The 17,257-nt window shown below is 41.9% G+C and overlaps 2 protein-coding genes and 1 long non-coding RNA gene across 11 annotated transcripts in view; 1 reads left to right on the top strand and 2 right to left on the bottom strand.

The window, feature by feature from the left end:
- SORBS3 (sorbin and SH3 domain containing 3) overlaps positions 1–6,968 on the bottom strand; it is a 28,948-nt gene extending 21,980 nt beyond the window's left edge. For 5 of the 6 annotated variants that reach the window (XM_029937438.1, XM_029937470.1, XM_029937446.1 and 2 more), the window contains exons 1-2: positions 5,458–6,968; positions 1,474–1,626 (exon numbers count right to left, since the gene is read on the bottom strand). In XM_029937438.1, the coding sequence (XP_029793298.1) occupies positions 1,474–1,580 (107 nt within the window). In that variant the 5' untranslated portion in view covers positions 1,581–1,626; positions 5,458–6,968. The remainder of the gene's footprint in view (positions 1–1,473; positions 1,627–5,457) is intronic. The other variant, XM_029937454.1, reaches the window with a different exon arrangement.
- Positions 6,969–9,843: 2,875 nt separating this feature from the next.
- PPP3CC (protein phosphatase 3 catalytic subunit gamma) overlaps positions 9,844–17,257 on the bottom strand; it is a 102,470-nt gene continuing 95,056 nt past the window's right edge. The window contains exons 13-15 of one of the 4 annotated variants that reach the window (XM_029937392.1): positions 12,507–12,536; positions 10,698–10,901; positions 9,844–10,274 (exon numbers count right to left, since the gene is read on the bottom strand). In XM_029937392.1, coding sequence (XP_029793252.1) covers positions 10,264–10,274; positions 10,698–10,901; positions 12,507–12,536 — 245 coding nt within the window. In that variant the 3' untranslated portion in view covers positions 9,844–10,263. Of the gene's footprint in view, positions 10,275–10,379; positions 10,902–12,506; positions 12,537–17,257 lie in introns of those variants that run through there. The other 3 variants (XM_029937376.1, XM_029937384.1, XM_029937402.1) reach the window with 3 other exon arrangements.
- Positions 12,569–17,257, top strand: part of LOC115289842 — a 90,686-nt gene continuing 85,997 nt past the window's right edge. The window contains exon 1 of the long non-coding RNA XR_003907829.1: positions 12,569–12,584. This is a non-coding gene — a long non-coding RNA (uncharacterized LOC115289842). The remainder of the gene's footprint in view (positions 12,585–17,257) is intronic.

Raw genomic sequence — 17,257 nt, 5'->3', positions numbered from 1 at the left:
GCCCTGCACGGCGGAGCCAGGACAGAGGGCAGGAATGATTAAAGATCCCGGGTCAAGCCAGCAACTGATATCGAGCCAGCAGCCTCGGAGACAGGACCGAGATGCAGACAGGCTGGGGCCGAGATAAGGGCGCCCCAACAAGTGAAGTGGTTCAGTGGACCGAATTAAGGTCCTGCCGCCTCCCTCCCTACTCAGGGAGAGAGACTGTGCTTTCGTAAGCGCGCATCCGGGCGTGGGCAAACACACGCACACAGGCGCGCGTGCACCAGCAAACCGGCGGATGCTCACACACGTGCAAGCGCCACCTAGGGCAGCCCCGGGAGGAAATCGGCCATAGGGAGCGGCCCCCTGTGCGCGTCGCGCCCCTGAAGAGGATGAGGGTGGGGTCCCTTTGGCAGGGATGGGGTTACCAGGGTCTTGGTGTTCCCATACACCGTATTTGTTTTGATTTTGCTGCTTTTCCGCTGTTCCCGAGGCTCTGACACCAGTCCCAAGAGCCCGCGCCCATTGGCTCCAGACCCCTCTCACCATCCCTTCTTTCCCTTCTCCCCCAAGCCTCTGCGTCTCCATAGAGCGTGTAGATTTTACCGCTAATGGAAAGACCAGAGTACTTCTTAGCCCTTAGCTTGTCTCTGGGACCCCAAGCCCCAAGCCAACCAAATAGCAAGTAGTTATTGGGCAATTTCGGATCCATTTGGGGAGTAATCAATGATAAATTATAAAAATAAGAAAACATTTATATACACCTACTGGGTATAAGATTGGTGCCCTGAGGCCACCATGCCCTTAGAGTGTTTTCCAAGCACATCATTCAACTCAAAAGTTGAGAAGGGAGGGGATATGAAAAAAAAACCTTTTAATCCCACCATCACTGATGCTATTAGCTTTATCTTTCCTCAATTCAGTTAAAAGCGCTATCCCAGTGTGATGAACCAGCCTGAAACAATATCACTCGTGAAAGAGGAAGGAGGGATGTTTAGGTCCTGGAGAAGTTTGAGAGAGACAAGCATGCTGGCTAGTTTCCAGTGTCTGCAGGGCTGCCGCATGGAACCTGACCGGCTGCACTAGCAGAAATGGGACCCTTGGGTGCATCCCTGGAAGCAGATCCAGCGTTTCCCAGGAAGAACTTCTAGAATAATTACAGGGTTCCAAGTCTACCAATGATTATGGGGCATCTTTATAAAAGCAATTACTGCACTGGGCAGGGAGCTGAACGGGATCACCTTTAAGGCCCCTTCCAACAATCTAGGATTCTCCAGGAAAGCTGAGGGGAGGGATGGGATGGGTAGCCCCTGCCCACAGAAGCCAGCTGCAAAAAGCAGTGTAGACATTCTGGGACTTCTTGAGGACAGGTAAGTGCATTTTCCTGCCCCTAAAGCTTGGATAATTGCTTACCCACCCTGGGCACCATCCTCTTCTCTCCCTCAGGAATAAAATCTATACCCATTTCCCTTGTCACCAGTTTTTTCCCACCTGTCAGGATCCTTGCGACTAAGAAGGGCCACATCTCTTTCATGTTCTTCCTTGTTCTCCAAAGATGGCGAAGGTGAACATCTTCCAATTCCAGGAATCCTGGCCATACCCTCTCACCAGCAGCGAGTGTCTCTTATTCTCTAAGGCTCTGACCTGGACTCCAAGATAAATATTTAATGTAGACGGTGCAGCTGAGCTGACAAAGGTCCTCACTTCCTGTTTCTCACAAAGGGAGGTAGCCACCAGGGGCAAGGAGCTAGGGACTGGCTACCAGTTTCATCTCTATGGGAATAGAGAATCCAGTAAACAGCTTTGTAGGAGGAGGCCGAGTAGGTCCCACTGGAGACCTGAGCCTTTCTCCCGAGTTGCTCTGACTTCTACCTGTCTACTTAGGCCCAGGCTCTGCTGGGCTTATCACCTCTCTCAGGTCAGAACCTGCTCTGCTCTAGAGCCAGTGGAAATCACTCTCCTTCTGAGCCTTACTCGGGCCATGTGCTTGGACCAAGGAGGAACTATAATAGGATCCCTGCAAGTTCGTTCCCTGGTGGCCATCCAGCCTCACAGCAGAAGAGGAGAGATTGGTGGGAGCACAGAGCATAAGGAACCTTGACTGATTCCTCCTTTTCTGCCCGCATTTAGGGACAAGAATCCCTCCTAGGAAAAGTGGAAGATTAAGGGTTGAGGGGAAGTAGCAAAGTCCAAAGATTTAGCCAAGAAACAGGTATCTGATTTCTCAACTCCTCCCTCCAACCTCAGTTCTACTTGCTGCTGGCCCAACCCTGCAGACAGCTGGCATGGTTTAGGGAGAGGCTGAGGATAGAGAAGGCTGTCCCAGGTGACCGGCTGTTGTCAACAACAAAGAAATTCTTTTCATCCCAATACACGGTCTCCTCTGGTGACTCCGTTATCTAACAGGGACCTCCCTCCCTGTGACTCTTCCCAGTCTCTGGCACTGCCTTCTGTCAGGGGGCTGCCTCTGGCTTCTCAGAGTCACCTGAGCCATGGTAAACACAGTTACATAACTACTCTGTTTTTCCTAGCTATCTGATCCTGGTCAGGAGTATGCCCCATCCCCCACCCTGATCCGCCAGCCTGCCACCTTTTGTTCTGTGAATTATATCCCCTGTGGCACCCATGCCAACAGGGATCTGTCCATGTCCATGACCTGAGTAGCCAAGAGACTCCCAATAGATGTGGCTCTTCACATGGAGCCTCAGAAGAAGGGGGCTCTTCATACACTCTGAAAACCAGCCTGTGTCACCAAGAGGAAGGATGAGTGGAAGGAGTCCCTGAGTAGCTTTTTATTGTAAGTGAGCAGAGTTCAATTTTATTTCTCAAGTGGGGAAAAAAGAAGTCAGGGATCCTAGAAGACATACACCTGAGGTCCCATTTCTTGAGGAGGATCCTTATCTAGTCCTGGGAGCCTGGCATTTGAATGTCACACTCAGATCCACCCTTGAGCAGCTAAGTGCTTTCTGGCCCTGTGCCTCAGACCTCCCACATTAGGCAAAGGAAGGGCATCTGCTATTCCTTCTCTTCTCCTCCACAGGGATATTCTTTAGTTAGGCTTTGAGCAAGTTTTTTTAATTTGTGCTCTCCGAAGAGTGTTCTCTTCCTGCCAGGGAAACGGAGCCAGCAGACCAGAGCGAAGTGAAAAAGTACCCACCGCAGGTCAAATATGGTCAGTGCTGGGGCCGGGCAGCCGGGGCGAGTGAGTGGACCCTGGTGGAGATAAGAGGAGGTTTCCAGGCCTGCCTTGCACAGACTTCCCCCTAGCACACACGACGGAACAGGCGGCATCTATTCAGGGTCCTCCGAGTCAGTGCCATCCCAGCCCCACAGGCTGTGAGCGAACTCAGCCCTTTGTCCAACTGTCTAGTCTATATTCAAGGAAGCCTTCGCACTGACATCATGTCAGCCACTGTTCTCTCTCCCTCCTTTTATAGATGAGCGAACAAGTGCCACGCGCAGACGTGGTGCCTTTGAGAGGAACTCAGCTGGATGGACCTCTTTTAGTTCTCAGGAAAGAGCGAGCGAGCAAGTGGCGGTTTTATAAGGGACGGATAAATAAATGATGACCTCAGAGGGGAAACCCAGCCAAGTTAACTCAGCCACAAAGACGGGCACACAGACCAGGAGCTGGAAAACTAGGTCTGCATCAACCTTCTCTCCTAGTGCAGGTAAACTGAGATGAGGAAGACAAGACAGTTGATATGTTGATCAGAGCACAACTTTATGGTGTCCACTGGCCTTCAAAGTAGAACTTTGTCTTCCCACTCTTTGAAATGTGACGCATCCTCCCTTGAACTGCACCAACATTAAAGACTGTCTAATTTCCCACTGTTATTAATCTACTAGATGAACATTAATTAGTCTCTCCCTAAAACCTGCAAGTCAGGATAGAAAAACCAGAAAGACCATGTAATTACATAAGACAGGCAGCAAAGCAGGGATTGAGTCTACATGTAGTGGGAAGTAAACCTGAGTTTGCATTTCAGTTCTTAATTTCCAGGATTTTAAATACCTTTTTTTCACAACTCTGGAAACAAAGGCAAACACTGCCTCATTTTACTCAAGGTTTAGCTGCAGTATAAGGACTCTGCTAAGTCAGGATGCTACTGGCAATAACAAAGACCCCAAAATGCATACCCAGCTTATTGAAATTAGAAATCTGGGCTTCTCAGCCTGTAAATTGCACTGTGGCCCTTGACGTGCCGTACCTGTGGTAAAACTGCATTGCTTACGCCTGGATTTAGACTTTCTGCCTTGACTGCTGGAACTGATTAGACTCCTTCAGATACAGTTTCCTTTCCAAGGGCCCTGGGTGCTTTCCCTACCCTCAATCCTCCATTTATTTTTCCTTCTGAGTCCACAGCACCTTGGGGTATTTCTACTTTTCAGAGGAATCAAAAGGCTGGTCTTCTACTTCCTTTTCTTGTTAGTCCAGCTCCACATTCAACACCTCTCTGGCTCCTTTGACTTTTCCCAAAATGGAACTCATGCCTATTATAAGGATCATATGCAGAGTCATTAAATCACCCCAATAAAAGTTATTTTTAATATCTTTTGTAAAGACTGTACATTTTCTGGGATGTCTTTCTTCCTTTCCTACAAGCAGTAGCCTCTGCCAGAGAAGCCACAGAAGGAGTTGGGACTTGAGCTTGAGTGAGCGATAGGCAGAGTGCTGAGAAGGAGGCTGGAACAAGGCATGGATTCTGAGTTGGAGAGCACACTGCAGCCATCAAAGCCTATTTAAAACTAAAGGAAGGGCTCAAGAGGTGAAAGAAAGGTATTTTTTATTGTGAGGAGATTCCTTCGTCAGAAACCAGACCAGACATCAAACACCAGGCCTTCCCTTGACTTCTGGAAGATTAAATGAATAAGAGCCAAATATAAGTGCCTCTACCAGGAAATAAAGGAAATAAAGACACAGGAAGCCAATAAAGTTATCATTTAATTTTAACAGTGCTTTTTGTTTCTAAAGATGACTTCCAATTTACAATAAGAAAGTTTTAACAAATTAATTTCTTGATCACAAAAAAAGACTTGTTCACATCTGCCAATAAATAACATTTCCACCATTTTCTTTAACAAGAAAAAGCAAGTAATCTCTCAGCACAAGCACATAATCTATCATTCAGAAGAGCCTTTTAAAAAATGACATCACCAGCTACTCTCCTATGTCTGACCACCTCAGGAAGTAAAACCGGGATCCTTTCTTGGAAAATACCTGCTGACATTTCTATTAGGAAAAAATACTATTGGTCACAGTGTACTGAGAAAGGAAAAGTAAGGTGCTCATGATGGCATCTTCAAAAAGGTTCTCTGACAGACCAAAAAATGTGTCTTTACTGCCACAAATCAAAATCTGTGGTAGTCCTCCTTACTACATGCACTTCCACTTTAACGTGCAAAACAGAACAAAACATGTTATTTGGAGATAGCTATGTCAAGGAAGTGAAGGAAATCTGGGCAAGAACTTACAGGAAGGCAGTGTGCATGGCCCTACTTTTAGAGCTGCTCCGAGGGATGGTTCACACCCATGTCCTTGCTTCTTGATCTTAAGCCACCTTGACATGTCATTGGGTATAGAAGAGGAGAAGATGCATAACCCTGTCTCAGACAAAGGTGTTATTTAGCAAGTCTTGCCAAGGTTGCTGGGGTGTGAGGCCAAGGCCTCGCAGGAGGGAATATCCTCTCCAGTAATCATCTTTACCTTTGTGACTGCATAGATGAAGGCAGCTAACCCTGGACCCATTCACTCTGGCTGGCTAGACATAGGCAGGGCAGGCCACAAGTCTCAGAGGAACACAGGTTACCTCTTTCACACTGTCCATGGCACAAAGCTCTACTGTTAATGCAGTTCTCTGCACAATTCAAGAATAACAACGCTGTTTTTCAACTACACACCTTTCTTTTATACACATCTGCTCTCTCTTCTGGCTTTCCTCTGAGCGTTTGATCACAGCAGTGCTGAAGAGGGACTATGGCAACACAGTGCCTTGGAACTCCAGGTCATCCAGACCCTCCTCCAGCTCTTGTTGGGGCCCCCCAGGCTGCTCTTTACTCCCTCTTAGATATAGCAGACTTCGGGAAAGCCGTGGACCAGGTGCCAGACAAGGTGGTATCTATCGATCATTATAACCACAAATGATTTAGGAAATTGGAGCCTCATCCCCAAAACTGGGGCTTTGCGTTCACCTTCCCTCTGAAATCATTTCTGCCTAGGTGTGAAAAACTGAATAATGCTCTGAAAAAAGACTTGTGTTCCTCTGTTACTATAACAACTATAATAAATACTGGGGATTCTAGAATGATACTGTAACAAGTCTCTATGGGTTCAGGAATACTTTTCAATGGAAAAACTGGAGGAAAAACTGATAATACAAAGAAAAACTATAAATTAAGTCAATTTGGGCCAAGCTCTTCCTAAATTATTTTTAATTATCAAGAACTTGAATTTTATACTTAAAGAACAGTTAAAAATTCTGGAGACCAGCTGCAGTATGTACATAAAACAAAGGAAGGCAGAGGAAAGCGATTTTAGCCTTACTCCTTCAGAGACTAGAGAAGACTCTGGAGTAATTACCATGAGCAGTAAGCCCAGCTGTGTGTCATGTGAGCATGGTTTATCATGTTCGTCTTATAAAGGGCAGCAACTTCAAACTTTCTGATTTAAAATTACTTAGAAGAGGATCTGTGGGACAATGACAAGGCTGAAGGGCCCCAAAGCTATCTAATTTTAAAAACTCCCCCCCTTACTCCTTAATGATATTTAATAATAATATTCTGTTGATAAAATAAAAGGATTTTTTCTTTTCCTATATTGAGCAGTATCAGGAAGCCATACCTAAGTTATTAGGATAAGAAATCAGATCTTTGCTATTGACAGGAACTTGTTTCACTGAACCACAACTGTTGCATAGAAACAGAAAAGGCAACGGGGCGCCTGGGTGGCTCAGTCAGTTAAGTGTCCAGCTTCGGCTCAGGTCAGATCTCACGGTTGGTGGGTTCGAGCCCCACGTCGGGCTCTGTGCTGACTGCTAGCTCAGAGCCTGGAGCCTGCTTCAGATTCTGTATCTCCCTCTCTCTCTGACCCTCCCCTGCTCGCACTGTCTCTCTTTGTCTCTCAAAAATAAATAAAAAGCATTAAAAAAAATTAAAAAACAAAAAAGAAACAGAAAAGGCAATAGATAAAATTTACCAGTGTTCCTGGAGAGTCTGATTTCTACCCCTAGGCAAGAAGCCAGATCAAGCCCATCAGAGTGTGACAAGCAATTTTCATTCTGCTGGTCAGTATCTAGTCACAAAAGGCCAGCAGATCAGCAATGTCTGGACCCATAACCAAGTGTTTGTTTGCCTTGAGGTTTTAAAAGAAACTGAGGCTGCTTTCGTTTTAGTATTCCATTAAACACACACACACCCCTTGGATTATTGAGTTGTTTTTGCTCTTAAATATTCAGAACACAGAGATTTAAAAAGGATGTATGTTCTAAACTCATGTTAGATGAGTTTTTAAATTTTTATTAAAAAGAAAACGGTCACCTGATGGATTTGAAACTTCATATGATGTAGACATGAACACAATCGGAAAAACTGGTCCTTGGGAAGTGCCATTTTTTAAATGATATCTCAGTAAAGTATACGAAAGAGTCCTCCAACTTGTCTAGGGAACTGATGTAAGAAGTGTGTTTTCTTTTTTTCCCCAGATGAGAGAACTGGAAGAAAATAAGGTCCCTATGGACCTTAAAGTAAAGGAGAACAAGAGAAAAGTATTTTTAGTATCTTTAGAACACGCAGGGGGAAGATTTAATATAACAGAAGAGGCCTTGAAAATGGGAATACTGCAGAGCTCTGACAGCACTCAAAATGTTTGTTTGAAACGATGGCCTTAGGCAAACCTAGAACAGGGAGCTACTGTATAGATGAAAACATTCGAAAATATGTTAAAACCCTCCAATGAAGTCTAACGTGAAGAACAAGTCTTGTTATCACTTGAGCCTTGGAGAAGTATATATATATTATATGTATACTTATATATACATATGTACTTCTCCAAGGCTCATGCCTTCTCAACTGCCTCGAGTCATAGGTGCAAATACATATGAAGTATAGACTGACAGTCTCACTTTCGGAAGCTATCTGTATCACAAGGAGACACATTTACCACACAACTTTCTCAACTGTTGAAAGACACACCCCAGCTTTCTACAGAACATAAGAAATACCTTTATCTTTAGAATTCAGTAAAATTGAATTTTCAAACCTAACTTCCTTGTTGCTTTATTTTCCACTCTGATTTTTCTTGAATCATGACTTCTTACTCCTCTGGCTGACCCCTCAACAGCTCCCAGGGTACCTGTAAACCTCCCCCCCCCACATCTTTTTTTTTAATGTATAGTGGATACACACGTTACATCTCAGGTGTACAACCCCGTGACTTGACAAGTTGATACATTATGCTATGTTTACCACAAGTGTAGCTGCCATGTGTTCTGTTATTTAGCTATTCTAGTATCACTGATGATATTCTTTATGCTGTGCCTTCTATTCCCATGACTTACTCATTCCATAACTGGAGGCCTGTATCTCCCCTTCACCCTTTGGCCCACCTCTCACCCCCGTGCCCTCTGGCAACCCTCAGTTTGTTCTCTGCATGTATAGGTCTTTTGTCATCCCTCCGTCAAGGAAACATGCTTTACCATACAACTTGTTTTTGAGAAGATAATGAAGACATTTCTACATAATCATCCTTTTTACTGGTACAGTATTTTTTGCTTGTAAGGATTTGCAAGGACTATTTCACTACTTGCTTGCTGACTGAAGCCCTGAAGAGTGGTTTCTTCCTGTGGATTATGTACGTGTGATGTCAGCCTCAGCTAGAAGAAAAGGGGAATGGGGTAAAGGATTCCCATCCATCAAATCTGTCATGTGGCCTGACGTTCATATTAGGTGAGATTTCTAAAACAGTGGTCCCTTCTATAGTGGGACTGGGGGAGGGGGAGTATGAGGCTATGCAGGTGATGAATTCCTTCTCTGAAGAAACGAGAATCAGTAAAGGGAACTACTCAAGACTTTGTCTCCCTCCCTTCACAGGTTTTACTCACAACCCGGTAAGAGGTCTTTTATCTCCTTCTCCCATATCCTTCCTATCTTTTTTATTAACAAAAATGCCACCAAATTCCAAGCCCAAAATGCTTTGGTCTGTCATAAATTGGGAACTGTTAGCAAAAGGTATAGGGAAACAGAGATAGATGGGCTAAATCTTCATTCTTCTAGTGAAATTATGGTTTGTTTTTTGTTTTTTTGTTTTGAGAAAGGTTTCTGGTGTCCTTTAAGCTTGCAACATCAAGTACTACTGTCTCAGATGCTTGCTTCAATGCTGGACTCCTACATCCCAAATGATATTAAGAACTGTGTAAATGTACACTTTGGTGTAGTATTGCCCAGACGTGGATACTCACTGCAAAGATGACAGATGAGTATTATGACATGGCACCTGTCACCAGGCTAAATAAAAAATGGGAGCCCAAGAATCACCGAAAATTTTTTCACTCACTGGTTGTTACTTGAAAAACTAAGACAAGACTATTCAGACACTGTGTCTGAACAATTGTTTTTGTTTTCCAACATTCATTGCTGGAGACTGACATGCAGTTCAACCTAATGAGTGTTTACAGTGGAGAAACATCCCAGTAACTCATACAAAAAATAGGAAATCCTTACTCATCCAAAGCCCTTTAGCCAGACTTCCAGTCATGAGGGGATCATTCTATCCTAGTCAGTTTCCTTTATCCCAGTTGGTTTTTAAAATGCGCCACAGGAAAACAAGGGCGACGGGGAGAACAGATGCAACAGCTGATACAATTGCATAGAAGGACACAAATGCCTCTTATTATCCAAAGTTCTACAGAGATTTATAAAATATTTAGAAACGTAGCTTCCTTTGCACTTGGGTAAATCACCTGGGCTTCAAAAATGAAAGCAAAAGGATCTGGAAACAATTCTCCAAATTTCTAAGGGAAGTTTATACCAACCATACCCATGGTTGGAAGAACAGATTTTGAGTAATTCTAAGAAAATCTCTCATTGGTTTTTATTTTGTCCTACTAGAACATATTCAGAACATATTCAAGGGAATTGAGAATCCAGAAGAAAGTAGGTTATATGGAAAACATTCTTCTTGTCCCTCAAAATCACTGGGTTTGGGTTATTCACTTAGAAGTCTGACTATAATCAAGTTTTCCATAAGAAGAGAAGTTTTACCCAGTGAAATCCAAGCAATCTTCTTCAATAGTACCCTGTAGAAAGGGAAAAGAAAAAAACCCTCTTGTGTTTGAGGAACTATTAATAGTCTGAAATGAAAAATATCACCTTTCAAAAGAATAGGAGAAAAGACTGGCTAGTTCAAGTCAGAAGCCCAGGGTGGAGGTCTCCAAGGCCCTTTTATTAGGGGAAGGTCTCCTTTGTAGCACAAGACTTCACATATGTATCAGACAATTAGACCAGTGCCTAAAAATTAGAAGAAAGGGGAAAAACAAAACAGATGCACTTTTCATATATATTAAACATAAATTATAAACAATTTATAAAATGGTCACCTTTCTTACAGCATAAATGCAAAGTGTATATGAATGCACCTCCAGGTTTAAGTTGTTAAAGTTGTTTTTGTTTTGTTTTCCAATAATAAATAAATAAAATTTGTTCCTAAGTTTTGGATCCACCTGTGCCACAGCAGGGTTCTGTGTCATTGTTGCCTCTTCTCCCCTTGTCGCTCCTGTGTGCGGCGTTGGACTGTGCCAGCAATCTCACTGGCCCATCAGGGTACTGGTTGTCTTTTCGGGGTGGCATCCGTTCGTTAATTCGGTCCAGTCCTCGGGCTTCTTCAAAACTCCGGATCCTGTGCTGAAGCGAAAACCCTCTGATGGCTACAGGAAAACAGGAAAGGGAGGAGCTCAGTTAGGCAGCAAAGCAACACGCTTAAAGCATTTTACCACACAGCAGCCTCCTAGAGAGCACCACACAGGGTTGGAACACACGTCTGGTGAGGGTAATAGGCAATATTTGATCTGAATCAGACTTGTCTGAAGCTACTGCCTCCTTCAGGCCCAGAGGGCAGCTGAAACTGTAGAAGTCCTTTTCACAGGAGCTCTATGTAATTAACCCTGGCAGAAGCACACCTGACAAACGCTAACAGGTTTGTTCTTAACCACAATACATTGGAGAAAGGGTTTCTTATGGGCCTAAAATGTGCTTAAAATGTCAGAAAAAAAGACAACGCTAGAATAACAGAACAAGTTAAACAGAATAAATTTTAGCACAAACACCATATTGGCCACAAAAAAAAGTAATACTAAGAGCTCATCTTTTTGTTTGGAAGGACAACTTTTTTCTTGCACAACCAGGAGCTGAATGTAAGTTAAAAGCCCTCTAAAAAAGAGTTTCTGGAGATCTTCCTTCTAACTGAACTTTTGTATCACCAAGGAAAAGCGTTCCCATTTTAAATCCCCTTACTTAACAGAACAATTAAATTTATAACACACGTTTATCAATTCCAATGATTTTCATCATAAGATTCATAGATGATTTGTTACTTAAAACTTGTTTTCTTAGAAACAAAGATAATTTAGCTTGACTGCCTTAGGGCAACCTCAGAAATTAATCAAACTAAATCCTTGTCTACTTTTGCCTCTGCTCTTGATATCCTTTAGAATCATTAGATAAAGAGGCTAACCTGTTCAAGTCTCTAGTAATCAAATCGAAATCACTTCCTTTTTTTTTTTTAAACAATGCACTAGTAGCTTTTTTTTAATGTTTTTTTAAATGTATTTTTGATACAAAGACAGAGAATGAGAGGGGAGGGGCATAGAGAGAAGACGACACAGAACCAGAAGCAGGCTCCAGGCTCTGAGCTGTCAGCACAGAGCCTGACGCGGGGCTCAAACCCACGAACATGAGATCTGACCTGAGCCAAAGTCGGAGGCTTAACCGACTGAGCCACCCAGGCGCCCCTCGAAATCACTTCTATATGGATGGCTACCAGACTAAACCACTTGATCCCTCATTCCCACCTGGTTAAGCTTCAGCCATTGCATTAAAGCTGATGGAGCCCAAGGGCACCTGGGTGGCTCAGTCAGCTGATTTTAGCTCAGGTCATGATCTCAAGGATCATGAGATCAAGCTCTGCAACAGGCTCTGTGCTGTCACTACAGAGCTTACTTGGAATTCTCTCACCACTTTCTCTGCCTCTCCCCACCTCTCTCAAAAATAAAGAAATAAACATTTTACAAAAATAAAAGAACCAAAATTCGATAGAGCCCAGAGAGGTTTTCAGCTGTGGAGAGGTTCATTTAAATGAACACAAAGAGAGGACACAAAGGAAACACCTTGTGAGCATGCCCAGAAATACTTATTCCTTTTCTCACTGTTACAGTCCTGGTGATGCAATAATAGAAGATTTCAAATGTTGACACAGCTCTTTAAAACTAGTAGACAGACATATGATCACATCTAACACAGGAATATGGCCATACCTTCCCGGGCCTCTACCGCTTCTACTGTGGCTGTAAGAGGCAGGAGCAGTGGCATGCAAAAATGAAGACAGAAAAAGAGTGAGTAAACCAACAGCATTGCTGCCAGCACAGACATCCCAGGCTCCCACCTCAGCCGATTCCCACCCGTAACAAAAGTCAACTAGAGAAGCGAGGATTGCTGCGAGAAACTGAATTGCAGGGAAATGTGAGGTGGGGAGAGGGCTTATTACTCTTAACATTTCGGGTGGCATAGGAACCTTTTTAACTGATGGCATCTATAGCCAGGACAATGGGTCAGTCATGCTGAGTATAAGAAACCAAGAGTTATGTTGCTTTCCTTATTTTAAATAGCCAGCTGTTAATTTACGTCTTGACATTCATATATCAAAATAGCTTGAGTCAAATAACATTGCAACTGTTCTTTGGTTTCTCACAGCTCAGATGGTATTCAAGGAGCTGTTGCTGGGACCTATTCAAAACAGTTATTTAAAACCACTTTCTACTGCTCTTAAGCAATTTATGTGGGGTCAAAATGTCCTTTTTAATTACTTAATAAAAAAATGAATGACCTCTGATAACAGACGAGCATTTGGAAGGAAAAGGAACGTGAGTTATAAGTGAGCAGTTATTTCTTGTCCCGGGGCAGAGTACTAAACTGGCAAAGGCATAAAACTACTCAATCCCGGATACAAATTCACCTGCCATCTGGGATTAGAGATACGGCAGAAGCTGACATTTCCAACCCATACGGCTTCCATTCACTGTGCAGGAGCGCAGGTCAACTACTAAGGCCTTCTTCTCCTTCGGTGATGGAAAAGGAAGCCATTTAAAAATCAGTGCCAACAGTAAGTTTCTGAGCACCAACTTTTTAAAAGTTAAAAACCCTAATATATGAAAAGGCTACAGGTTGTAGCAAGAAAGATCCTACTAGAAGAACCCTCTCAGTTCCTCCAGTACCAACTTTTAAAAAAGAAGTCAGGAAAGAATAATCAACAGTAACAGTTTGCTGTTCCTGAGGTTTTATATATCAACAAGAGAGGAGAAACTGGAAGAACTGACAGCTAACTTCCTATCACAATGTGAAAAGTGGAAACTTGGAATCAATTTATCAAGTGCTTAAATATGTCAACCATTTGTAGGCCTTTGCTAAAGCAATGTCACACCCTCCCTAATCTCCTCAAATAGAACAAATAACTTTCACAAGAAAATGACAGTGCCTTCAAACAGCACATCACTGATGCTGATTACAAAGCTGATGAACCAAGTGCAGTTTGAAACTGCATACAGATTATTGTCTAATTAGAGTTTAAAAGCTATGTGGTAAAATGTGTACTACACTGTTTTGGGTCCTCCTACAACTGCTTTTTGCATTGGACATTAAGATGCCAGCCTGCATTATAAGAAATAGTCCCATAAAACTGAAAAACTGGCTTATTTTATTTACTTATATTTATGTTTATATTTTTAATTTTATTTATTGAAATTTTATTTCTTTGTTGAAACACTATATTTCTTTACTGAAATATAATTCATAAACCATAAAATTCACTTGTTTAAAGTGTACAATATGATGATTTCATATAGAGTTGTACAACCAACATGACAGTGCATGAAGGAACATTTTCATCACCCCCAAAAAGAGACCTATTTACCTCCCGCCTCTCTTCCCCTGATCCTAGAGTTACCCAATAATCTACTTTTGCCTCTACAGGTTTGCCTGTTCTGGACATATAAAAAGAATCACACAATATGTGACTTTAGTGACTGGATCCTTTCATTAGTCTCATATTTTCAAGGTTTATTCATGTTGAAGAATGTATCAGTATTTCATTCCTTTTTTACTAAATAGTATTCTATTCTGTGACTATCCATTTCATCAGGTGATGGGCATCTGGGCTATTTCCACTTATTGGCTCTAATGAAAAATGCTGCTTTGGGGCACCTGGGTGGCTCAGTCAGTTGAGCAGAGTCTGACTTTGGCTCAGGTCATGATCTCATGGTTCATGAGTTCGAGCCCCACATCGGGCTCACTGCTGGCAGCGTGGAGCCCACTTTGGATCCTCTGTCCCCCTCTCTCTCTGCTCTTCCCCAATTTGTACCCTCTCTCTCTCAAAAATAAAACATTAAAAAATTTTTTTAAATGCTGCTATAACATTTGTGTACAAATCTTTGTGTGAGTATGTTTTCATTTCTCTGAGGTATTTGACTACAAGTGAAATGGCTGGTCATAAGGTCAACCGTATGTTTAATCACCTAAAGAACTCCCAGATTGGTTTCCAAAATACTGCATCATTTCCTATTTCCACCAGCAGGGGATGAAGGTCCCAATTCCTCCACGTCCTCACCAACACTTGTTATTATCCTACTGGGTGTAAAGTGGCATCTAACTGTGGTTTTGATTTGTATTTCCTTAATATCTAATGATGCTGAACAATGTTTTCACATGCTTGTTGGCCACTTGTATGTTTTTGGGGAAATGGCTATTCATTTTTTTTACCCATTTTTCAATTGAGTTATGTCTTTTTATTATTCAATTATAATTGAATTTCTTTATATTCTTTAGATACCAGTCCCTTAACAAACGCATGATTTGTAAATATTTTCACTCATTCTATGGCTGGTCTTTTCACTTTCTTGATGATGGCTCAATTTGTAGCACAAATGTTAATTCTGATGCAGTCCAATTTATAACTGATGTTTTTTATTATTTTATGGTCTTTGTGAATCTTGTTCAGTTCTTAGCACTCCTCTTTATTTTGGTATTAGGAAGCTTGAAGTAAAAGTTGTGGCTATTGGCTTGTTTTGTTTTGTTTTCCTCTGTGTTCCAAATTTCCAGCTTCTTTACTTAACTGTATTATATGTGTACTCTAACTTACTCAAGTCCCTTGTGGAACAAGGTAAGACATAAACGAATGCGTGCTATAAGGCCATATGGGATATTTTTGGTTGAAATGTCTCCAAGTAAAGTTACAGGAACAATAGGGTGGGGGAGAGGGGGAAATGGGTGATGGGCATTGAGGAGGGCACTTATTGGAGCACTGGGTGTTGTATGTAAGTGATGAATCATGGGAATCTATCCACAAAACCAAGAGCACACTTTACACACTGTATGTTAGCCAACCTGACAACAAATTATATTAAAAAATAAAATAAAATCAGGTAAATAATTTTTAAAATTACAGTAACAATAAAAGGCCTTTTTTAGCGAATGCTCCAGTGAATCAATGAACCTACAGAACTGAAACTCTGATGAGAAAATGACAAAATAAACTCAGTTCCTGTCAATCAGTAAAAGAGATAAGGAACTCCAAAAAGTCGGCTCCACCTTCAGTTCTGTTCTTACACATTCCTGAAGATGTCCATCAATCTCAAAAGTATCAATGAAAAACCCCATTTGATTAACACACTAATATTCCAATTAGGAATGAAGAGAAACAATATACTTGGGGCTGAGAACAGGAAGCAGATCAAAGATTATAAGCAAACAAATCTCCAAACAACACATCTATAAAATTCTCTTCATTATTCATCTCTGATTTGCTCTTTCAAGGTCCAGATTAAAACAACAACTTTGTGGATCAGCAAGTTTCCAAAGCTTTTCAAGTAAAGATGTAGAAGACACTCCCTTTTTCCTTACCCTTGGTGTTTCTGACTAATTCCAACCTACCTTGTCAGAGCTGCTCTGGAAGCAGCTCACATGACATTACCAAAGTAACGCCGGGAAGTATTTCCCTTACAAGAAACTACACATTTATTTGAGAGGAAAAATTCAATCTGAGAAGTTTACTGATCGTTTCTATTAAACTAATAAAATTAAGAAAATTAGTTATATACTTCCAAGGAGAAAATCTTCATTCCTCCTCCTAAATAGTTAAACTCAAATATTTCAATATTTAATTTAAAAGAGAAAATCAATTCTATAAAAAGGAAGGGGAAAAAGGGGCTTGTTCCTAGTAATCAGTATCAGTATTCCACAAAGTGCAAAGAATTCCTGTAAGTAATGGGACAAAAAGAAAAAAAGAAAAGCTTAAAGAGAAACAATCCTGTAAAACAAGAGGGCAAAAAGCAGTGAAACTCTCATTTAGCTTGCTAATGCTTCAACTCCAGTTTTTGTGCCTAGAATTAATGGTCTTGCTTGGGCAGATCTATATCTACTCTGACAAACATCCATCTCTTCATTCCAGGGTTCCATAAAGCTCTCTCCTTACAAGCCAGCATCCACACACTTTTTAGAACAGACACTCTGATGAACAGGTGACTGTGGCAGTGGAGTAGAGTATGGGTTGCAGGCAAAGGCAAACATCTTCTCTGAGACATTCTAACACCCAAAAATTAAGGTGAGGCATATCATGTGCAAAAATCTGAAGTGCATGGCTGTGTAAGTTTTTATGTATGAAGACACTTGTGTAAGGACTACCCAGAAAGTGATACAGAAGACCCCCACTTCTCCAGAAGTCCCCTCTGCTCCTTCAGTGTCAATTAGTCTCCCACCAGAGGAAGTGCCATTCTGACTTCTATTCACATTTGGCTGGTTTGCCTATTCTTGAACATCCTATAAATCAGTCTGTGCCATTTTCTGCCTAGCTTTTTGAGTTTACCATGTCTGTGAGGTTCAACCATGTCTTTGCATGTATTCGTGATTTTTCATCACTGTGTAGTATTCATTGTATAAACAGAACACATTTATCTATTCTACTATTGCTGAACATTTGGGTTGTTTACTATTTTGGGCTATTAAGAATAAAGCCACA

This window comes from Suricata suricatta, chromosome 1 (assembly GCF_006229205.1).
Source record: "Suricata suricatta isolate VVHF042 chromosome 1, meerkat_22Aug2017_6uvM2_HiC, whole genome shotgun sequence".
NCBI classification, from domain to species: domain Eukaryota; kingdom Metazoa; phylum Chordata; class Mammalia; order Carnivora; family Herpestidae; genus Suricata; species Suricata suricatta.
Note: the sequence above shows the minus strand (reverse complement) of the source record. Positions and strands in the feature narration are given on the sequence as shown.